At 49.4% G+C, this 24754-nt stretch overlaps 1 protein-coding gene across 2 annotated transcripts in view; it reads left to right on the top strand.

Annotated features, from left to right (window-relative positions):
• Mgat4a (alpha-1,3-mannosyl-glycoprotein 4-beta-N-acetylglucosaminyltransferase a) overlaps window positions 1-24754 on the top strand; it is a 179284-nt gene that overhangs the window by 45586 nt on the left and 108944 nt on the right. Inside the window, exon 2 of one of the 2 annotated variants that reach the window (XM_077703518.1) lies at window positions 22850-22999. The exons of the other annotated variant lie outside the window; for it this stretch is intronic. Coding sequence (XP_077559644.1) covers window positions 22850-22999 — 150 coding nt within the window. The remainder of the gene's footprint in view (window positions 1-22849; window positions 23000-24754) is intronic. 2 annotated transcript variants of the gene reach the window in all.

Below are 24754 nucleotides of genomic sequence, written 5' to 3'. Positions count from 1 at the left end.
TTCGGATATGGCTACCGCTGGCAGGCGACGGCAGCTTCTGAAGCAACTTTTAGAAATGGTTCACAGCATTGTTTATAAAACACTATTTCTCAACTTTCTCTTTCACAAAAAACATTTTTAACCCTTGTAAGACGTTTTTCTCTATGTTAAAAACTTCTTAAGTATGAATGCATTTCTCTTCTTGGTCATTATCACCAGCATGCCTAACACATTTAATGCCTTTGCGTTTTCGCGTGTCGCACGGCCCGCCCAAATAATGTCATTCGGTATCTTAAGGTCACTTAATGTCGTTTTTCGTGTACGTGTGGCACGGCTGCAAGGCAGATTTGCTACGCGCATACATGCACAGTCATTCACCGTCTTAGATGGAGCAACGCTGTACGCACTTGTCTTTTCCTGCATTGATGTCAGAAAAATTAGTCACAATTGCTGCGTCGCGCTCAAATGTAAGGGCTAACCTAAGTCCTACACATTCTCAGTGTTTCCTCAGAATCTTTGAGATATGCCACGCTGCGGCTCCAGCTAAGCCTTTGGACGACCGTACACATACATGCGCCCGCGTGCGTATATGTCCGTACGTCACAGTTGTCGCAAGACAACATTTCGGCGTTCCCAAAATGTTTTATTTGCTGGCAGTAGCAACTGTCTCTTCCAACTTATCCTACTTCTAAGGAGACGCCAAAGAGGAGACGCCTTTCTCGCGGCTTTCTTACAGAAAGCCGCGAGAAAGATGGGCACTTCAGTTTGTTACCTCCGTGATTTAATTTTTCCCGCTCAATCTGTAGGCCCGTACAAATGTTGGGCGTGCCATGTCGCACTCTGACTGTTCTTGGAAAAAGAACGGTTCGTCGAAGACGAGGAACATGCAATTATCGTGCTGTGTCTGAGGGTGTTGATATATTGCATTGTGTGCATACCTGTATTCGACGACCGCGGGCCAGTTAACGTAACAATCGCTCCCTTCACTCAAGATAATGCACTCATGTGCGCTGATCACTCATGTGGGCTGATCAGCCCACACGAGTGCATTATCTTGAAAACGACGCCAATGAAACTTCGGAGAAGTGGCAACGCAGCTAGTTGACTGTACTGGTGATATGATTATGGCGTCCACATTGTATCGGAGTGGCAGGAATTTGCCAACTCGTCTGCATAGGTAACTTAAGTTGTTTAAGTACCGCAGTTTACTCTTTTATAACCATGATGTATGTCTTTCGCCAATAGCTGCTGTTACTTCACCGCCAGTGAACAATGGATTGATTGATTGTGGGGTTTAACGCGCCGACGCAACGCAGGCGATGAGGCGCGCCGTAGTGGAGGGCTCCGGATTAATTTTGACCACCTGGGGATCTTTATCGTGCGCCGAAATCTCGTACACATGGGCGTTTTTGCTTTTCGCCTCCATCAGAAAAGCGGCCGCCGCGGCCGGGAATCGAACCCGTGACCTCGTGCTCAGCAGCGCAACGCCTTAGCCACTGAGCCACCGCGGCGGGTGCCAGTGAACAATAGAACATTCGTTTTCCTACGCAATCCAACCGCCGTTTGCTACCGCCTGCATACGCATGCTTTCATTATCCGCAAGTCACAGTGATTCGCTCAGCGGGCTGGATACCTTAGCATTCCATTACGACGTGTTCAATTGTCTCGGGATTGATCCTTGCCGCAGTGCATATCATCATATCATATCATATCATAACCATCATCATAATAGGGTATAATTAAGACCGTATCTTTTGTTGTTTGGCCACAGTGGCCCTTCGTTGCTGTTGTCTGTTGTTTCATGCTCTTTGGTATTTGTCTTTCCGTTGAAGTTTCGTCAAATATTCTCAGAGATGTTTGTCTCGTAATTAGCGTATGAATGTGTTTAAATTAGAGCCTCAATGGTCGGTAGCCGTGCTTCTTGTAGTCACATGGCATTTCGACGGAGTTCCCTTGAAAAACGTCGTGTAGCAGCTCAACGGCGGCATTTACGTCAAACGGCGTGCGGTTCCAAGACATCAGAAGCGCTCGTGTAGCAGACGTATTAATTACTCAGTGAGTGCAAGGTATCAAAAATAAAGAAAAATGGCCGCGTATGTGCTCACTTCGCTGCAAATGACGTCGCCATCATAGAGTTTCGCACTAATATACCCTAGAGGGAAATCTGGCGCCGCTGTCTAGGGGAGCCGCGCTTTGGCGACCGCTCCGTCATGTACCGGGCAGGCACGTCCCACTTGTCCTTGGCATGGCTCATGAACAGGCTGGAAAGTTGCGTCTGGCTAAAAAAAAAAAAAAGCAACAATATTACTGTAGAAGGTTCATAAAATTTGTTTTGTCATTATGAAATTGAACTTCCAAAAAGAAAAAAAAATGTCAGTGCATATGTAGAAGCTTCATGTACAATAAACAAAAAAAATGTTACCCTTTTTTGTTGCTTTTGACTTCGAGACAAAAAAGAAGCCATATGACTAGCTCAGCCAAGTAAGCGAGGAACGTCGCTAGCGGCAATGGCGCCGCCCACGGCGGCCCGCGACTGCAGCGACAGATTTCCCTCTCTAGTATATATTGAGAGGCGACGGTTGGCGTGGCCGTTTATTCCAACGCTCGGGCCAAGGAAGAAGATCACGTGGTGATGATGATTATTTACAGGTGATGATGATGCCGAGCCCATCGGGGCTAGCACTGATGATAGTGGGTGATTACGAAGAAGCGCTGGTAACATAACCCAAAGTACTGGGAGTGTAGTCACTGGGTCTCACAATATTAGTATGAAACTCTATGGTCGAAAGACGATAATATACTGCCGCCGCTGCAACGTAAATCAACAAAATGCATGCCTTCTCTCCCCCGCCCTCCTCTAACGCTCTTGCCCTCCCGTCTCGCTCCTCCCACGGTGGAGGTCTGCCGGGTCTGCTCAAGCCGATTCAATTTTCTTACGTTCCACTGCTCGCGCGACATCTGTTGGCACCTTTCGTTACTGTTGGGCTTCTTGGGATGCCGTCGCGATGTGTAGGCCCGGGCGCGAGCTGCTTTCGTAATTTGGTAGTCAAAACAGCGTTTTCAACGCGTGTTTCTTATTTGATGTCGTAAATACCAAGGACGCTTCTATTTTCAATCGGAGGAACACTGACTATAGTGCCAGCTATGTGTTGATGTTGTCCCTCATATATGCGTGACATGTTTTCTTTTTGCTCTACAATGTTGGCAAGTACAAAGCATGGTACCAAATGGGAAGGTTTTGCCTTCATAAACTTCTCGTTTCAGAATTCCTTTATTTTTTGGTGTGGTTGCTGAATCGAGAGAGGGAGGGAGGGGCGGACGGACGGACGGACCCGACGGGTCCGTCTGTCTAACAGACACAGACAGACACGGGCTGACGGATGGACGGATAGATAGACAGATACGGACTAACGGACGGACGCATAGATAGACAGACAGACCATAATTTTCATTTTTCCCCACAAAGGCTATCGTCTTTAAAGGGGTCCTGAAATACCTTCCGCCGATGCGTGGATGTACATGTAACCGAATAAAGCAATGTATTAGCAATCTCCTCCCGCAAGAATTTTGTTAAAGCGATGAGTATTAGCTGAGAAATCATAAATCAAAAACCGCGCATTATCGTAGCGCCGCGTTTCCTCCTCCTTTCAACTTACTCTCCGCTGTTGACGGCGAGAGAGCCTTCCCTCCCATGATGCTGCGCTCCTCGGCGGTGACGTACTTCCGCTATTGCGATGCTCACACAGCCGTCTGCTACGGGCAAGCTTTGTTGACACCATGAATCCCTCTCTCCGCTCAAGGCTGGAAAAGCGAACGAAAAATCTGGCCGCATGTGTGCGGCGGCCTGGCCTTGCCCTTTCGCGGTGTACGTTGCTGCAGAACTTTGCTATCGGCGGCACGCGACTCTTTATCGGCGGCGAACTCGCAGCCGCACGGGGAGGATCCTGCGCTCGCTCCCTTGGATGCACAGCGCACTGTTTATCCAAAAAGCGCCGTATCAGATGTGGCCCCGCTGGTGCCGGGTCTTATTTTGTGACGGTGGTAATTCCTGCTGGTGGCATGTGAAAAGGGCATTTTAAACCGATACAGAACCCGTGCACAAAACGCCAGTTCAGCTTGGGGCGACGCGTGGTGGAGAGCGGCAACGTTGGCAAAACATGCTCTGCCGCGGCTCTGAGCTTTCTAGCCCTGGAGCGAGCACCATTTCTTTGACAATATCAAACATCGGTTGCCCTGGCAACAAGGCACAAACTGCTCTAGAAGTCAGTTACGGTTGCGTGATCCCGGTTCAGCTTGGGGCCCCACCTCGCGGCATATGGGCACTGCAGGCATGCTACTCACTCTCATTTGGAAGTGCGAGATGCGTTTGGCATTACAGGAGGCGATGGTGTGTGTGTTGTGGACGCCTTTGTTTCGCGATGAAATGCGACGTTGTGCTTCTGCGGGTGGATAGTGCTTCCCATGGTCTGGATTATCTTTCTCGAGCGGCGTACGACTCAACGTCGCATGGGGTATGTGCAGTGTGCGTGGCTAAAAGCCATCTCGGCTTGTGCGCCAGAGTTAAGTGACTTGCTGTTCGTCCCCGCAAACCGCGCGCGAGGTGAGTGCCGAATTTACGAGGGGCAGGAGGAGGCAATCCATCGTCTGTCAATCGCGGTTCGGACTTGCAACGCATGTTGTGACGTGACGTTGTGTTCGTTCGAAACGCATCCCTGGATTGTTTGGAAGTTGAATAAAATGTATGCGTCAAACCCGGGCATTCGGCTCAGGGCGTTCTCTGCGATTGCAAGAAAGGGGTGCCACGGGGCTTCAACGCTTTCTTTATGGAACGTACTCAAGTAAGAGAATATCCATGTCGTGTTATGGCCCTGTTGCATTCAATACAAACGGTTAAGCGTTTGTTTACACTTGTTTCGTTTGTCGTAAAATGTCCAAGCACTCCGGCACTCCGCTGGCAGATCAGCCGGCGAGCCGACGCTGAGCAGACGACTCATCTCTTTGCCGGAAGTGCGTGAAAAAGCCGCCCAATAGCAGGATGTCTAGCTCATGACGAACATCTGGGAATCGATGACGTAGACATGTGAAGATGGCGGCGTCCAAAAACACGAAGGAAAGGGTGAGAAAAAAGCGACGAACTTTGCAACAAAAGTGTGAGCTTTCCGCTGCGCGTAAAAGAGTAATACTTGGCACAGATGATGTTGACGACCCAATCTAACGATTGCGCTAGTCAATTTAGTGTGCTCAAAACGCCTTTCAGGGCCCCTTTAAAAAAAAAATACTACGAAGTTCTGTCCTGTCAATGCGTATGCCTTGTACGAAGTTCTTTGAAAACTCCTAAAACGTAGTAATTTTAGTGTATTTTTTAAAAGTTTAGTTAGTATATGCGCTGTTGTGTGTGTTTCTGGTTAAAACAAACCCTCTTAGTTAAACTTGTGGATTTACGCGAAGTGAAAGTTCACTAATCGACAATTATGCGTCCAGGATTTGAACTCGTCACGGCAGGTTAACAACGTAAGCGAAATCGTGCGGCGTCGACAAGGGAACATGTACGTCGTAAACTGAAGCGCATTTAAATCGTGCGGCATCGACAAGGGAACATGTACGTCGTAAATTGAAGTGTATTTGCACACTGCTGCCTTGTTGACCCTCCGGCGACGAGTTGTCGTGCCCTAACCTTTGTGTCCCATTTGGGCCACAGTATTTTTTTTCCCCTTGTCCAAGCGAAGCCGCGCCGCAGAGTATTTGTACGCCCAGGCGCCGGAACTCCGTGCTGCGGCGTGTGTGTATACATCGCGGCTGCGTAAAGCTTCGTGCCGGCGGGGGATCGAGTCAGGCGCGTTGGTGAGAGTAACAGCGCGAGTCCGGCTTTCGCGGTTGCGTGTCTGAACTCTGCAGGGGTGAGCCACCGTGACTCCGGCCGGTGGCAGCACAGGTCGTTGGTGTGCTCCATCTTTCGCGCGCACTGATCGTGCCTCGGATCATCAGGCGCAACACGCAGGTACAACCCCCACCCCCCCATCCCTTTCACTCCCCATCCCGTACGAGAAAAAAAAAAAAAGAAAGAAAGAAACGGTGGTCATAAGCGGGCGAATAAGTAAAAGTGGGCGGGTTGTGAGCCGATTGTTCGTTCCTGCGGCCGGAAATAGAAACGCGGAACCGCGTGGAATCTGCCCCGCGCACGCTATACGGGGAATGCGTGCTCGTGACGCCTCTTCTTCTGCTTCTTCCTCCGCTTCCTCCTCCGACATTGCAGCTTCTTCCTTCTCTCCAGCTTCCGTCCTCCCGGAATGGTGTGGCGAGTGTCGGGAGGACACAGGGGGGCGAGGACCCGCTTGCGCGCATTCCGTGATCTCTCCTGGCCTGTGCTTTTATTATTTTTTTTTGTATTCCCGCGAGACTTTCGAAGGACTTGCAACCTTCTATTGTGCACGGCCTAACAATAAAGTGTGCGTACACCTGGGGTCCCGCGGCGCGTCCGCAATAACTTAGGCTGGGTCGTATCCGTTTGCGATAATACTGTCGCACTGCCGTAAGACGCTGCTGCGCGCTCACGAAAGGTGTACGGCGGCTGTGTCCTATTTAAAGTGCTCCTCCTCAGGGTCTCTGCGCGGCCACTTGCGCCAAGTTGCGAGCGCCAAGCGGAGAGGGCAGTGAGAAATTAGAGTCCGGGAAAGGAGGCCAAAGTGCAGTTATCGGGCCAACGGCGCATCCTTCGCCAGGCTGACCTTTGCCTCGGCCGCTGTTGCGTTGGGAGAACGGCTTTGTGCATGTACAAGTCTCTGGTTCACAAGAAAGAACCGGTCTAGCACCCCCCCCCCCCCCCTCGCCCCCTCCCCCTCCTTCTCCTTTCATTCCAGGGATGCGCTGAGAAGAAAGTGAAAGAAAGCCGCTTTGGGAGTCCCAACGTGTACGCCGCTATTTCCGCCATTCTCTCGCGCTGTCTCTCTTTCTTTGCGAGCGCGATCTTGCGACAGTTCGGTGAAACGGGTTGTCGGAACTTCTTTGGTATGCTGCTGGGCTGTCGATTCGTCCTGACGGGATCGCTCGCTTCCGTTTCGCGTGCTATCTGAACGTCTCGTTATCTCAAAGAACGCACGCAGCCTCGTGGAATGCGCCGGTTAAATCTACGCATGGGATGTGTGAAGGCTGTCGCTCCGATTCCGAGATTTCACGGGTGGCGGCCGGCCAGAGATCCCCTTCGTTACATGGCCTAAGAACCGTCCGTACTCGTGTAGTATATCTTCATCGAAAGTGCGCGGAATCGTAGCCGCAGGTCTCTGCGCATCGTCCACACCAGCAGCCGAAGTTGACAAGCGCGCGTGCTACATTTGGTGTCGTTGCAGTCAAGAAATATTGAGGAAGAAATTTCTGGGTGCGTCGTTGAGAAATAATTTTCTATTTCGCGCAAGATCTGTTCTAAATTTGAGAAAATGTTTCCCCGCTGGGCATGCGCTCAGTGGGCTATGTGAATGGGGTCCCAGTTTCTCGCGGTTGGTCGGCAGCTGCAGTCGACTGCCGGTGACCTGGAACCTGCTTCCCTGTGCCGTTCCGTCTGAACAGCCGTTTCGCCCGTGCCTGTCGGCGCTCTCGGTTCGACCAGGCGCGATCGTTTTTTACTGAGCGAGTGGCCCGGGCGCCGAGAGTGTCGCGGGCCTGGCGCAGACGGCGAGGCTCGTTTTCTTAGCAGGGTTTCCCCGTGACCGACTCCTTCCTGGCTTGACACGCGGGTGCACGGCACGGCGGCCATTTGGCTTGGTGCTGAGACGTCGTCTGCTCTAACGGCTCCCCCGTTACAGCCTAGTTGGCTCTTTTGGTCCTGTTTTTCGCTGCGCGAACTCACTCTCGCTCCTCGTTCTTTAGGCTTCCGTCGTCTCTGCGCTTTTCGTATGGACGCGCTTCCGTTGTCTCCGAGGAACTTTTTGTAGCGCCACTGAAGGGAGAGTGGGAAAACAGACGTAGGTATGCGATTTGGATCTCCGCTTGCTGCTTTCGTTAAGCTGTACGGCGTCAGCTTCCTGTCGTCGAGGGAAAGTGTTGAGCCCGTGAAGCACAGCAAGCGGGTTCCACGACTAACTTGGGAAAGCCTTGCGCGGGGAATCAGGCGGTGCAGCCGGCAGGTTTTCTTTTCTTTTTTTTTTTTGCGCTTTTTTTCTGCAGAACTGTCGCAAATGGGGTGTAGCCGAGCTTAGAACTCCGCTTTTTGTGTGCCTGCCGCAGTGGTCTCTCAGTTGGTAATATGTAGCTCGAAGTTCCGGATTCTGTTCCCGGACGCGGGGCTACAGTTTTTGTGATGGGGACGAAAAGCGAAAATGCCGTCTGTCGAGATTTCGATGCAAATTACCAGTTTCTATAATAGCCGTCTACCGCGGGGCGATTCATAGCCCCTATTTGTAAAACGCCAGTCTGGATTTCGTGTTGAGGAAGTCGCTTTAGTTATCTTTCGCGACAATAACAGCGCCTGCCTGCGCATCGATTGATTCCCTTAATATTGAATATGATGAGCGGAGGTTGATGCTTCGTGTGAGGGGACTGGGAAAGCATAAGTCGGCACTAGGGGATATTTACTACGGCGCACCATTGGACCTTTTTTCCTGTAGCGTTCTGCGCATGCGCTACTCTCGCTCCCAGCGGCCGATCCGCCATTATTGGGGGCAAAATGTAAACAAGATGACGCCATATTGGATCACCCAGTTGCCAACGCTGAGCAATCTAATTGCTGCTCCGTTTTCGGAATTCTGAAACCGTCCGACAGGTAGCAGACACGGGTGCCATCGAAAAGACTCTCTGCCGCCAAAACACTGTAACGGCTTGCTCAACTGCGCGGGACAGGCGGAAAGAAAGGGGGCGTGTTCTCCTATAATCCCCCAAGTGTGGTTCGGGAGGCCGCCGCTAGAGGGCTGCGCTACTGGAAAAAGGTTCATTACTATGTGTAAGTGCGAGAGAATTACTTGTCCCTGGGTGTACCGCTGGGTTATTTCGCCGAGTGTGGTCCTTACAGCGTGATCGATCGATGAACCGTGTTGCTTGGATTGCCTTTTGGTGTTATTCTGAGCCGAAACGGTTACGGGAGCGGCTGTGGTTTTGGCGACGTCATATTCTTGCTGGAAGGGTAGTTTTAAAGGAGCCATGAAGACAAAATACAAGTTGGGTTTATTAGAAAGACTGCTTAGTCCCGATAACAATGATACCAATATCATCGCAATCTCCGAACAAATAACGGAGATATTAAAGAAAACGTTTGAAGCAGTCGCGACCCCCTAGCCAATTTCCCGCAACTTTTCTATGACGTCACGGAACCTTGTTTGTGCGATTGGTGGCCGCCTAACCGACCTGTCGCGACGACACATGACTGGACATCTGCAATGGGGCCTCTAGTTCCATTTGACCGCATCACTTGAATGCTAAAGTGCAGTTAACGCATTGAAAATTATGTTTTATTGTTGACCCGTATGACGTCATTCTTGCTCATAACACGTCACTGTGGCGCAATATTTGAAAGTTTTTAAATACTTCTTGCTTTTTTTTCGTTAAAAAACATCTTTTGTGGCTGTAATGGAGCTGAGTGAGATACTGAATCCTAGTTCTTTCAAATTACACGAAGTTGTATTTTCTCTTCATGGCTCCTTTAAGTTATAAGTGACCTTTTTTGCGGTATTTATTGCTGGTGACACTCTTTATTTCCCGCGAGACGCCTTCCCCTTCCTGAGCACATACCCGACGGTCCACCATCAACTCGATAAACCACAAAATGTTCGCGTTGAAACAAAGTAAAAAAAGAAAAGCGGGATCGCGGATAGCGGAAATTCTTTCTCCCCCGCGCCCCTTCCTTTGTTTTTATTTTTTTTAGGGTGGTTGTTACACTGTACCGTTTGTACAAACGTCCTGCTCTCTCTCTCTCTCTCTCTCTCTCTCTATATATATATATATATATATATATATATATATATATATATATATATATATATATATATATATATATATATAATGTAGCGAATCAGGATACGAAATGAGGGGCTCGTTGAATTAAGACAGAAATAAGGGTTGGCAGTCAAGAAAACCTCGGAAACCAAAGGGGAGGACGTGGTAGGTCATTGAAACAGATAAAGAATATGGAAAGAAAGAAAGTGGAGAAAAAATGCCCGCCAGGTGGGATCCGAAGAACCCACGATAGAGGTCGTGGGTTCGGATCCCACCTCGCGGGCATTTTTTCTCCACTTTTATATATATATATAAATTAGGAACTACGAGACGCAATTTGGGGGCGTGTGCGTCGATACAAGCGAGCGAGGGGGGGGGGGGGGGGGGGAGGGGTGCGTACCGTCGTTACCCGAGAATCTCGATATGAGCCTGGCTGATTCCGGGGGGACGTGTGCGTGATAGAGGCGCCCGAATAGCCGGCTTCGTGTGCGCGCGAATGCTGCGTGCATCCCCGTGGGAACGGCGAGCACGTCGATCGCATGTGGCTAGGAAGCGTCACGCCAGGGAACTTATTAAGGATGATGCCACCGTATGTACTTCTAGCCCATCTTCATGGCGGCTTGCGTCCGTGGCTTAAAATTTGTGGCATGTCGCTTCTATTTCGTTTGGGCGAATAATTTGCCCTACCGTCAGCGTTGATTCTCAAGTGAGTTGGTAATCAATATTTTCGAAGGTGACAGCGTGAAAGACGGAGTGGAGTAGGAGTTACTATACATGGCGCTCATTCTCAAATTGTTGCTGTTGCGTCTGGCATGTAACTTGTACAGCAGATATCAATGCAACGAAACAAGGGAAAGGGGACGTATCAGGTGATAACAAAGCAACGATATTTATTGTCATGGCCGTGGATTCGCCAGATCGCGCTTACAAGCCATCGCGAGATAGGCAACAAGGGAAAGGGGACGTATCAGGTGATAACAAAGCAACGATATTTATTGTCATGGCCGTGGATTCACCAGATCGCGCTTACAAGCCATCGCGAGATGGGCAATTTATTTTGTCAAAAGCACAACAGGGAGGCTTACAATTCTCTACCATCTCTCTCGTGTGTGTCGCTGATTCCTATTCAGTATCAAGGCACAATTGAAGATGGGTTTGCACCCACAGTCTCTGTACTGTATGCCGGGATGGCCGATGATTGACTTTTAGGGGCGAAGCCCTTTCGGGGCTCAGTCTCTCGGCGTCTCCTGTCGTCGTCGTCTTTCGTCTCATGTAGTTACGGTACAAAAACACCGGGACACTCGTTTTTTCCAATGCCTCGCGCTAGAAAGTTTCATCTCCGTGTGCAAAAACGCGTAATAAAAGAAAACACGGGGCACTCGGTTTGCAACGCCTCTCTCTGGAACGCTTCGTCCTTCAAAGACACAAGACTTTTACAGCGAAGCTTTAAACCTTTACCCCCAACGGTTTCACCTCCGTGGGCAAAATCTCCAAGGCGCCAAGAATACACTGCACTTGTACACTGCATGCTTCGCCCCTCCCCAGGTTTCACGTTAGTGCAGATGGCCCCGGGATTTTTGTAAATTGTGGCTGCGTTCTTTTAGCCTGTCAGTTGTGCACCTGACTGTTTGATGTATTCTCGGCCACATGCTGCGTAGCCGGAGTGATACCGCTTGCAACGTATCACTGAATGTGGGCGTCTCCCATTGCAATACTTTTAGAGCGAAGCTTTATACGGCTGTAGGACGGCGCTAAAAAGATGTCTCTTCAGCAATGCATTTGTATTTGGTAGTGAGGCCGACTTTAGAGCGGTCCGCTGTAGCCCGCGTTGTAGGGACAGTCGTGTGGTGGTATTTAATAAAAAGTTTTTTGGGAAACCTCTCCGGGGGGAGCGCGAGTAGGCCACGGCACGGGGTAGACTGCTACGACGTCGTGGCCGCGTCTTCATAACTGCAGGCTCTCAATAAAGTTGTTCTCTCTCTCTCTCTCTGGGCAGTCGTAACTTGGGTCATCCTATTTCCCACTCGAAAGAAATCTTTCCTGCAATGCATTTTTGTTGAGTAGTGAAGCCGTCTTTTGGGGCGCCTTGTTGTGTAGCGCTGCTTGGGGGATTGATGGAGTTTTGTAGAGGTTACAAGGTCCTAAGTCCTTTCTTCTTCGATATCAGGCTCATATTGCACTGAAAAAAAAAAAAAAGAATGTCTTCCCGGCAAGGCATGGGTGTAGCAGGAAAGCCGACTTTATGGGGGCCTGGTGTGTAACATCGCGGCTTAGGCATTTATTCGACAATTCCCATTTGTAGACTTCGGCATTTTTTTCTCTCGCTAAGGCTACGTGGTGATGTTCCTTAAAAGAGAATTGCTCCAAAATAGTTGTTAGGAATGACGTGGTCGTGAGCAAAGTCGGTGCTGAGCCGTTGATGCGGGGCCGGTGCACGTAGGTCCGAAGCTTGTGAGCGCAAGACGGAGCTTTATGACATGCTCGTACCGCTCATGCACAAGGACCTTTTCCATTGCTCTTTTAAGGGGCCATGAAGACATACAACCTCGTTCAGTTTGAAAGAACTAGCCTTTGGTAACTCACTGAGCTACATTCCAGCCGCGAGAGACGTTTTCTTAACTAAAAAGAAAAGAACGCTATAAATCTTAAACTAAAACTTCGCGCCACAGTGGCGTAGTACGGGCAGTAGTAACGTAATGGCCCAGCACTAAAAATTCAGGGAAGTTTGATCTCACGCGCAATACTTGAATGACGAAGCTGTTGTAGGTGATCATTGACGGACACAAAGTTGAGTTTTATACCCCTGTCAAACGTGCCTATTTAAGTGCACTTACGCCCAGTGCACTCGGGCTTTCCGAATGACACTTTGGCCGCGCGCTGCTAAACGACCAATCAAAGTGCCCTTGGCCATGATGTCGGTGACGATAGAAGGCGTAAATATCACGCAGAGTGTCTTGACATTTTCTGTATTTATCACGTGAGCAACAATGTAAACATTACGTTGTGTTTGCATTGTTCAAAATCGCAATCGGCGCTTTGCACAAGTCCAGAAAAAAAAAAAAAAAAAACGGAGTCGAGACGGTTAAGTGAACACCAGCGCTGATATCGTCATTATTATTCACTGCACAGTGAATCGCAGCAGCATTATAATTTGGGGGAAATTATCTGAAAGTGTGGAATGTAACAGAGAAGGCTGAAACGGAAACACAACCACAGGGCCACAAGAAGCCACCTACGAAAACGCCGCAGAGAACGGCCGCCATGGAGCAAAACCCCACCAGGCGACACTGGCACGTCGTTGAGAGCGACGTTATTTTCTTGTGTTTGGTCGCCACTTATCTTTTTGTAAAAATAATTGAACAACATATCTATAATTTAAATTGTAACGTTACTTGTTATAATCTAAACGATCACTGTTTTATGTCATTTTTCCCGATTTTTGTCCTCTGCGGCCGAGACAACTCACTCGACGAGCCGGCCCGGGTAAAGTGTGTTTCGGAAACACACCATTCGGATTTGCCGTTTAGCTGCGCCTAAATGACATTTTAGCCGAGTGCACTCTGTGGAAGTGCACCTAAATAGGCACGTTTGACAGGGGTATTATATCGTTGTGACGTCGTGGTTGACGTCGGCGGCATGGCATTTCAGTGACCTTATGTTGAGCACGGCCAGAGTGAGCTCGTCGTTTTGGTCGACGTGTTCGTACGCCACTCTGCAAGCGCAGCTTATCTTCTTTAGCGGGTGCTTTGCACGTCGAGCCTCTCGAAGCGCGGCCTCTTCCTCGGCCGTGCGAACTATCCGCGGCCGGGCTATGTGGAGTCAATGGTCACCTACAGCAGCTTCGACATTCAAGTCGCGGCTCTTGTACGGTACAGAGCGCATGCGCATGACGACACGAGAACGAACGAACGAGGGGCGTACGCTACGACGTGTCTTTCTCGTTCCGAGCAAGTGTCGTCACGATACGGGGAACGCTAATATTTTTTGTGTGTGTGGACAATATTGGCCAAATAAGTGGTTACGATCAGCTTGACAAACGTGCGCTCGAGGCACCCGTGCACGAGCTCTCGGCCTTTCCTTGGTATTTTTAACTGCGGACACCATGCATTAACGATTTGCTCAACAGCTTCGCCGTTAAAACAAAGATACCGATGTGTTTATGGCACGTTAACATTCAAGTCGTGCGATCAAGCGGAACAAGAGGCCGCACGGCAATCGCCGGTTCATGTTGCCTGGAGGTTGTGATCGGCGGCCGCCTGTAGCACGAACGAGGTTCTGTGACGTCAGCGAGAAGTCTCGGGAAAGTGGCGGGGGAGTGGCGCCACTGCTTCCCGCGTTTTATTTAGCACCTCGAATATTTGTTTTGAAGTTTGCGATAAAATTGGTGTAATTGTTGTCGCGCCAAAGCAGTCTTTCATGAATCGAGCTTGTATTTTGTCTTCATGGAACCTTTAACGCGAAGCGTACCTGAGCAGCTTGCTTAGTCATTTTCCGTTAAACGTGCTACACGTATCAAGCGCCCGCTGCGTTCCCGGGTTACGACGCGGTAAAATAACAAGCCCACACACAGCATATGATACGTTACGTGGAAAATAGCTTTCTGAAATGTCGCTCCACCATCACTGGTCTCTCTCTCCTATCTGTGTATATATATATATATATATATATTAATATATATATATATATATATATATGACAGAAATAGGAGCTGACAGTCAAGAAAACCTCGGAAAGCAAAGGGTAGGTCATTGAAACAGATTTTATATATATATATATATATATATATATATATATATATATATATATATATATATATAATATTGCTTTTGCACCCCAGACGCACATTGTGGCAGAATACTGGAATAATGCAATATGCATACGGTCTCAACCCACACCTCGAAATGGCGCGCACAATACCGCTCAGGTGTATTTTTTTTTTCTTAATCTGTCACGTTTGTGTCTCCTTAATTTACAAACGCAGCGGCTTTCTTAGCTCGCCCGGGTGCGTACGTACGTTTACACGCACACATACAATCATCCGGCATATGTCAGAAAAATAAGGAAACGATTCTTTTTGTGTCATTACGTTCGTAATTTTCAGAAATAAGGATTATTGTGTTTGGACTTGTTTCTCTGGAACGCTGCGCGCCGATTGTTACGTTATTTTTGCTACTCTAAATGCGGGGGAGGCCTCCACGCGAATAATGATTCGCTGGAAAGCTGGCTTCCGTGGAGTGCTTCACTCCTACTGAGACGCGGTTTTTATTGTTCGTAACAGCGCGTGAGCGTTTTATTCTGCTGTAATAATGTTTGGCTAAGAGGTTTATCACCTTCGATGCGGATTCTCTATATGCCCCGCGCTAATTAAGATGCTGGAATGCTTTTTAGCTATAAAAGATTATCACCTTCAAGGTGGTTTTCTTCGGATGCCGTGAGCCAGCGACATTGTTTGGATTCTTTGGTGACACTGCGGGCGGACTTCTTTTGAAAAGCTCCTCCGTTATGCCCTTCTGAATATTATTCAAAGTACGAATTGGGAAGGCTGTCACATGTGACAGCCTTCTAATTAAGGTTTTTGCTGAGGGGTGTTAAAAAGATGTCACCGGCGTTAACATCTGGTTGGTGGGAGGTTAGAGTATCACGGACTATATAGTTATAGTAATTGGAGATTAATGGGAGAGGCCTTTGCCTGCAGTGGGGCGTAGATAGGCTGGTAATGCTGATGAGTTATCATCCGAACGAAATCACGAGGACAGCTAAGCACTCCTGGGCATACGGAGGGAATGCAGTTGAAGCATTGCCTCGTGCAATGTTTCAAACATTGCCAATGCGCGCGGTCACCGGCGCATGCTTGTCTTGTGGGCGGTGAAGGGGGATACTGATCAATTGAAGCTTGATCGACTGTCTGACACCGCAGGACCCGACTTTTTTCTTTTCTTCTCGCACTGAAGACTTTTTGTAAGGATTTCGATGGCCTTCCGGCGGCGTGCTCCTCTTTTTTCGTGGCATCTGAAACACTTCGACCATGAGTAAAGAATGTTCTTCCTGGGCCGCTTGTAAATTTTGCAAGGTAATGCAGACAGATTCGTGAAGCTTTGTGAAAAATCTGAATGATTGCTCTGAATTTCGCCAGTCCATTTTCAAATCGCACCACACAAACACAGCTTGACGTCAGATGCTCTGAGAAGCATGGATTTTCTTCCTACAGAGCCAGTGGAGCACCTATACAGCCGCACAAACCGGTATGTACCAGCGTTGTTTACTTGCGCGCAGTGCTGGCAGTCGCATTTATCTCCTGCCGTGCCTGGTATATCGAGTTACGCTATGCAACACGGCTTGCATAGAAGCGCGGGAGGCCGACGCCGGAATGTCTTCAACACTGCACACCGTCGACTTTCGTCTATACTGCCTCGCCGCGAAGGCGGAGTGGCTGGTGGAGCATTTTTGCCTTTGCGTGCTGTATCGTTGTTTTCTGTGGCGAAATGCTGACAGTGCCTGGTTACAGTGTATAGTCGCTGCAAAACATTCTTGAGAGTGCAAAGTGCGTATGCCGCCTTCCAAAGAGATTTCAGTTGCGGCAACGTTTCAGAAAGCGGACAGGGTCTTTTCTTGCACGTGCGTGTGCGTATATACGCTTATAGTGTGTGTGCGCGCGCGGGCCCGCAACCATGGTTTATTCCTAAAAACATGAGCCAACAAGCCAGAATAATGCACACACGCACGCACGCACACGTACACACTCGCATATACACGCACAATGTTTGTTACGCCTTGCGATTATTCGATCTGATCGGCTCATGCGTTTAGGAACAAACCATACAGCAGCAAGTTTGGTATAGACCGGAAGTGGACATTTCTCGCCTGGCCATTTTCCGTGCTCGATGCACGAGTCTGACCGGTGTTACAAATGGATGATAGACTTCATTATGGCTTTCTATTGATTCCTTCGGTTATTGAATATCGGAAGTTTCGACTTGTTTTTTTCTTGCACTGTATCAGCGTTGTTCCCAAATGTGCGCGAAATTTAAAAGACATGTATGCGAAGCTGTTTGCCCTTCGTTACTGCTTGTCGGCTGGTCAGCAAAGATCTGAACAAGAAAGGAAAATCGAGCGTATACGAAAGTCTTACATCCCGGGAAGCGTTGCCTTTACATCTAGCTTTAAACTCTTTGTTAGCTGTTTTTTTTTTTCTGGAACTGACTTAATTCGCCTCAGGCGTGAATAAATGCCTGGTGTGATTTCTGCGTTTGTCGCGCTGCCTTTTTGCTATAAACACTACCATTAAAAATTGAATCAACCTGGTGAATTCACTGTCACTACTTTTCAAAGCTTCGTATAGCGGACACGTATGAATCTCTCCCCGCAAGAATATTGCTTGTTAATCTCAAATCTTACGCGAATTTAGGTGATTAAAAGCTACATCAGGATCACCGTGATCGGAGAAAAACATTGATGGTGAGTTCTGGTGAGGTATGACCCCAATACACCCTACGTATTGGGGTCATACGTAGGGTATATTGGCGCCGCTTGGTTTCTTACGCTGCTCTTGTAGGCAAAGCAAAGAAAAGAAGAAGCGTATAAAAAAACTGTTTCATTCCTCTTACATAGGAATCTGCAAAACACGACAGTGAAATGTGCAGCGAAATCTGCAGCTGAGCATGATTTGCGGGCCGGCGGCTGTCTGGTGGGTGTGCTTGGAGAGCGACATCCTGCCGGCGGGTCGCTGTGGGAAAAGGTGTCCTGGCGTCATTTTCGTGACGGATATGACGTCAGTTAAATCCTTGTGCATCTCGGCATCAAGCACTTTCGTGTTAAAATATAAAACCCGAAAACTAACAACCCTATGTATAACGTACTCTTTAATACTAAAGGTTGCTTTCCCGCAAGAAAACCCTGTGTGCAGGAGTGCACCCTTTACAGGCCGCTGCTTCGTTGTGCTGGCGTCATTTCTGTGACGGGTATGACGTCAGTGAAATATGTGTATCCGGAATAAAACACTTTTGTGTTAAAATCGCGAGGCGCGTTGATGGGGAGGTATGCAAACTTGGAGGGCACTTAAAGCGAGTGCTCCACTCCATTAAGGCGGCCATGACGCGTGCAGTGTTGACAGGTGTATTAAAACTCTGCCATTCTGTCCATCAAGCTCTCACTCGTCCCTCGAACGTCACGATATGCCCCATTTTGAAACGGCCTTCTGATGGCGGCTGCTCCGCGTGAAGCTATACGGTTATTTTCGCCCGGCTGTTTTGGCCTGTTTATACGAGAAATTAGGTGACGCGGAAGTGAGACAAGGGCGTACCGGTGTATTTATTGATCGAGGGACAGCGGTGTCAGACACTGCTGACTCGGCCTTCGAAAAAAAGACGGGCCTTGTGATGCCGCGCGAGAATATTGTGCCGCGTGCATGCTGTCCTAGTCCGTCGGCAAGTTTCATTATCTGCGGACGGCCTTATATTTACAGCGCCGTTTCACGTCGAAAGCCGCTTGACACGCCGCTCACGCGAGCGCCGTGTTCGGCGACTGTTTACCGTGTTATCGAGCTGAGACACGCGTCCTTTTTCTCTTGAGCGCGTGTCCAGTCGGCGTGTATACTTGTCCGGCTTAGATGCGGCGTAATGCGAACCGCAGTGGGCCCTGACGCGCACAGTGTCGTTCACACGTGTCCGCTGCCCTCCCCCTCTACCACCTCGCAATTGTGTCTTAAAAAGCTTTCGATTTTTCATTGTTTGGAATATGTGCCGACATCCCTCGACGGCTTGTGCGCGCATTCTATAGCGTGCAGGTCGTCGGCGTGGCGTGTTGTGGACGATATAGGTAGCACTCAGGTGAAGGGTTTACATGGCGGAATACTTGTTTTGTTTCCCGGGTAACACGTAGGTCTTTATTCGATCTGTAGCGTTTTCGAGGCGTCCGCGGGTGCGCCTTTTACAGCGCTCGCACGTTGGCCGGGGCCTGGAACCGCAATCCTTGTCTTGCAGAAGTTTGTTCCTTCGCAAAGTTGCGGGTGCGCCAAAAAACAACGAAGAATGCAGCGGGAACTGTCGAATAAACGCATCAAGCCCTACACCATATTGGCAGCGAAAAAGACGCGGAACAAGAAAGAAGCAGACAAAACGATGTCTCGTCTGATTCTTTTTTGGTCCGTGTCTCTTTTCGCTGCCAATATGGTGTCAAGTCAAAGCCAACTAGCCCAACTTTCAGCTTTAGGCATAAAGCCCGTATACATGGCGCTCAGCCGATCCACATCGCGTATACCTGCGCAGCCCACACCCCCTATTTTAGGGTGTTAAGCAACTTTGCACCTTTTTTTAGGTAGTTCACGAGAACCTTTTTTTCTTCTCACACCTTTTTTTTTAGCCAAACACCTTTTAAAGGTGTGCGCCATGGGACAAAATGGCCCTTTTCGGCCAAAAAGGGTGTAGAAAAGTTGAGAGTGTGTTGAAGGTGACATATTAAGACACATGTAAAACTTTGCCGTTGATTTCTAACTTGCTGTTTCAGGGAGTGGAACCAGCGTGTGTGTAGACTGATTCGTGTTGTACAAGTTGCGGTATAAGTTGATTTATTGCGTCAGCCCGATGGGGGGAAAGATGAAACGCGCAAAAGCAGCGCGCATTCTACGCAGCCGTCATGGAGGCATTAAAACTACATTGGTAATGCCGTACTGCATGCACAGCGTTTCTGGATAGATCTATAGTAACGTTGGTGCATGCAGTACCTGACTTGTTTGTGGCCGGATTGAGTGACGGACGGGCGGAAGATGCGTTTTTTTTTTTTTCATTTGGGTAGCACAGGAAATACTACCGTTATGTATCATCTTGACGAAACAGCGCAAAAAACGGGGACACTAGAAGAGAAAGACGACAGGACGACGCTGTTCGTCTTTCTCTTCTAGTGTCCCCGTTTTTTGCGCTGTTTCGTCAAGATGATACATAACCAGTACCAACTCGCCCAAATGTTGATCCTTCTAAAATACTACCGTCTTTTGCCGCCAATGTTCGAATTTTGAAAGAGCTACATCGCCACGGAGTCCATGAGGCCCTGGGCTCCTATATACGTGGACGCCTCGGGGCTCCTCCCGGCGCTCCGCTTTCTCTCCTAGTAAGAAACTAAACTGTGACCCCCCCCCCCCACCCTTTATTCTTTTGTAAGTGCAGAGTGCTTTAGGGACTCGCCTTGTCTTAGCTCGCTGGAACGGTCGATGTCAATCGACTGCCGGAATCAGGCGGTGCCGCGAGATAACGGACCCAAGAGAGCGCGGCGTTCCGTCGTAGGGCGTCCCGCAGGGGCTTCGAAAACCAAGTGGTTTAAATAGTCATAACCGTTCGAAACTCGTGAAACGCTGGCGCTTGTCATACATTCCCCCGTTACAAAAAAAAAAAAAAATCTGCGGCTACATTTGACGCAAATTTGTGTCATTAACCGGCAGCCTCCGCTAGTTCGGAACGCGCGTTGAGTTGGTTTTTGCGATAGCAGAGGAGAGCTTCATATGGGGACCAACGCTCCCGCGCGGTGGCGCTACGAGTCTGGTGAAGGCGGCTTGGACGGCGGCGGCCGTATTGCCGTGCGTTGGAGCGCGAGTGTTTGTTGTGTGATATAGCTTTCTGAACTCATCACGATGGGCAAACTATGTGAACAACCGTGCCTCTGACGTGCTGTGTACGTGGTTGCCGCTCTGGCTATCGGAATACAACGGAAAAGGCTTCGTTGTTCTGCCTCCAAAGCGACCGCGAACAACGCGACAGGTGGAAGCGAGCCCATTCCACGACAGGAGACGGACGCTTTCAGCTTCGAGTGGAAGGCCGTTCGTGTGTTCGGGAAATATTTCGACCCCACGGACATTATTCGAGCCGATGAGTTCAAAATAAGTGAACAACCTGTGCTTCTGCAGCGAGAAGCTCAAGCTCCGCGTTGCCTCGGATATTTGAAAACCTGCCGGCGTATCTTACGAAGCCCAAGCCACGATCGCGCTCACAACGAGAAAATCCGTCTGCTAAACGTCGTCGCGTTTCGTCGCCGCGTTTCGTCGCCGCACAAAGATCGGACTGCAGCTACTGTGATTTTAGTTATCCAACCAGATATTTTGAATTTGGAAAGCGGAGCATGGCTATCTTTGCCTGCATATATTTTTTTTTACTTGCCCGCCGCGCTTGCCCAGGGGCTAAGGCGTTGTGCTGATAAGCCCAAGGACGCGGGTTCCCAGCCGCTTTTCTGATGGAGGAGGAAAGAGAAAACGCTTGTGTGTTCGAGATTTAGGCGCAAGTTAAAGATGCCTGAGTGGTTAAAATTAATCCGGAGCGCTACACTACGGCGCGCGCCCATTGCCTGTGTAGCGTCGGCACGTTAAACATCATAATCAATCAATCAATGTTTTTTAACTTGCCGTTTGGGTGGGAGGGGGTGTGACAGGCACTGAGCGGGCGAGTTTTTATCTGTTGACACTCTATGCCGATGAGAACAGCCGAGAAAGTAGCTCAAAACTGTAGCATTTACTCCTACCCTGGCCCCTCCGCGAGCCCATTATTCTGCTTTCATTTCGTGAGCGTTTTTTTTCCCTGCTGTCCACACTAACTTTCCGAATCTCTATTATAGTTTTACATTATTAGCGCGCTATAAAATAGCGCAAACAGCGCTAACCCAACGTGCTGTACGTTTGCACACCTATTTGCTCAGCGCAGCATGTCGCGCCCAGGGTGAATGCAGATTTAATTCTGGCGCTAGTTCACTCAAATCATGCAGGCGGCTGCAAAGGCTAGTCAGTAATTGAAAACGCCAGATGACCGCCTTTTCGAAGCGAGAATGTAGCGGTGCTTGCCGGAATGAACGAACACTGCAACATATGCGCCTCAGTAACACCCGTGGGTCTCGCCTCAGTTTCACAGCTGAGCTACGGGACAACAAATGACTCAAAAACAACAACTGACTGACTCAAAAGCTGACTCAAAAACTTCGCTCGCATTTTTACTGGTCGAAATGAAGAGCAGATGAAAGTAGGCGCCGTGCCGGCGGAGAAACAGCGGCAGGAAGCGTCGTCGACCGCCGGCGAAGCCTTCACGTTAACACGGGCGATCCTAGCGGCAGCTTTTGTCCTGAATGAACTTCGGCCGGAGTTTCGTGACAAGAAAGCGATAGTAAGCGAAAAAAAGTGGCAGCGCAACGCCGGCACGTGCGGGAGTAAAAGCAAGCAAAAAAAGAAGAGAACTCCGCTGGCACTGTTTCAGGCAGGGGGCGCGCGAGCACTGCGGAGGCGGGAAATTTGAATTGCTTTGGGTGGTATAGCAGTGAGCGGATAACGGCGCTACAGCCCATTATGGCGAATCACTTTCTTTGCACTTCCGTCAGCTTTCACGTTGAGTGGACCGGCTTTATTTTTTTGTTTTTAGTGTATTGTCTTGTATGTATGTACATATGTGGTGTGTGTTCCCTCTGACTCTTTCTTCTCTCTTTCTTGCCTGTCTGTTTTCCCATCCCCACACTCCCAAACCAGCAGGCGTTCCGGTGTCCACCTTTAGCCGAGACAAACTACGCCTGCTGGTGGACTTCCCTTTCTATTGCTAGTGACAATAAATTCATCATCGCCGCATAACTGCTTGCCCGAAAACGTGGTCCGAATCAGGTTTCTCGCGTGCATGCAAACATAAGTGCAGCGACCTCCCTTTCGACGCGTCAGTACTCCGGCTTCTGAAGCATTAGCGCCTCGCAGTGCGCGTGCGCCGCTGCGTATGCTAGGTGAGAGAGAGAGAGAGAGAGAGAGAGAGAGAGAGAGAGAGAGAGAGAGAGAGAGAGAGAGAAGAGAGAGAGAGAGAGAGAGAGAGAGAGAGAGAGAGAGAGAGAGAGAGAGAGAGAGAGAGAGAGAGAGAGAGAGAGAGAGCAACTTTATTGCGTGCCCAATGGTATGGGGTCGAGGGAAAAGAAAGAGGTTGGAGATCCTCTTCCGTCTTCCCCCCTTTAGGCGGCAGCCAGGAGTCCTTCTACCCCGGCGGCGTCTTCAGACATAAGACGCGACGTGATGGCGAGATGCCGTCGTCTGTCGGCGCACCAAAACGCGGCGAGAGAGTGCGAGGACGGCGGCTGCCTGTGGTCTCGCTTCGTCGAGGCGGAAGTGAGTGCATTACCTTGTACGCGCTATCCTCCCCGCTGATCTCTTCATCACGTTGCGCGCTCTAATAAAGCAGGCACGCACTCAGCGAGGAGCCACAATGCGTGTACAGCCGGCGCTGCCCCGCGTACACCGGCACCCAACGCGTGCCGAGAATCTTGTCTCGTCTCGCCGTTCGCGATGATCGTCTCGGCGGCCGGCCTGTATGAAACTCCGTAGCGCTCACGTGGAACGGCCACTGTCTTCTCTTGAGCTTCCCGTCGTTTTCAAGCTTCCGGCACCCAGCGGGCAGCTTTGTTTCGCCCCCCCCCCCCCATGTGTACTTCCGGTACAGCGCCGCTTCCTTTTCTTCCCGAACACTCCGATCGTTCCGGTTTCTCAGCACTTCCTTTAATAGCTTTCCGTATTCATACGCGCAATCACTTGTTCCGCGTTTTCGCTTTTGTTTTTTGCAAGCCGTGTATATAGCGACAAGCTTTCACGCTTAATTAAGTTATTGTCGCCGCCCCAATCTACCCTGGCTGTCGCCGCGATCGAGCGGTCGATATTTAAAGCGGCCAGTGTCGCGTCACGAAGGAAAATCCGCCGGAGTGAGTTTCGGATCTCGGTCGCGACCACTTGCGATGACGAGGTCGGTGAGAGGTTTGAAAGGTAGTTTAGACCGGGTAGCCGAACCTTTCAACTCAACGTTAAGTTAATGTTTCCGGGTCATGAAATGTGCGTGCGAATGCAGTTGTACAGCGATTTCGTATCTGTATAGACCGTTGCGTGTGCGTGCAGCGCGTGCATTACGTTGCATACCAGCATATGACGTGTCCACATTTAAGAGTGCGGCCCTTCGCTTGCACTCTTAAGTGATAAATTCATTGGCGCCTCTTTCGCAGAGAGCACTATTCACGGAACAACACATAATCAAAGGTGGTTAAAACGCGAAGTTTTCTCCATGCAACCGCAGTCAAAGTCAAAGTCCAAAATCCAAACTGCTTTGACCTTGTCGGAATGGCGTAATGGGATAGACGTCCGCTTCATACCGCGAGACCGAGGTTCGATTCCGACGTCGGGAAGCGTTTTTTTTTTTTTTTTTTTTTTGAGGAGCTTGATGTGTCTTTCGCATGTCACCATCGTTATGTGAGACCCGTTGTGTAAAGCTGGCTTTCCTGCAGCCCGTTTTTACGCAAACGCCATCAGTTAGGCACAGAAGTCTTCGCTTTAAACGTGCCGAAGCTGCACCTCGGGTATGAAGCACGCCTCCTCAGCCACGATCGCGAAACAGGTAAGGTTATTCAACGCGCCCTGAAACATCGTGCGCAATCCAGTTATGAAGGCGAAAACCTTTCTACATGGATTGAGAATGGTAAAACAGCGTGGCTACTCTGTCGACGTGTGCACGTGTATATAAAATGTACCCGTCACAATAGTCCGCCAGGATTCTGCCTTCAGATCATGTGATCAGACATGTGTTTATTGGGTAGTTTTTAACGTACCGCGCCTTTGCACGCAGCATTTTTCGACTCGTAATATCTCTCGCGCTATCACGCTCGGGTGAAATGGTACAAAAAGGAAACGATTTAGAACTCAACGGCAATGAGACCCAATAGCCGCTTGCAGAACAATGAACAAATGTATGCTGGTTTCAGAATATTCTTTTAACGCTCGAGTCTGTTTTTCCGCGGCATACTTGTGACTGACGACGTGCATTGCAGTCTTAGATGGTATCTGTAAATCGAATATTCTCGACTAATATATATCAAGGTTGCA

This window comes from Haemaphysalis longicornis, unplaced genomic scaffold (genome assembly GCF_048455015.1).
Source record: "Haemaphysalis longicornis isolate Haplotype H1 unplaced genomic scaffold, Haemaphysalis longicornis Haplotype H1 scaffold_3, whole genome shotgun sequence".
Lineage (NCBI taxonomy): Eukaryota > Metazoa > Arthropoda > Arachnida > Ixodida > Ixodidae > Haemaphysalis > Haemaphysalis longicornis.
The sequence above is the reverse complement of the archived record's forward strand: the minus strand, read 5'-3'. Positions and strand labels throughout refer to the sequence as shown.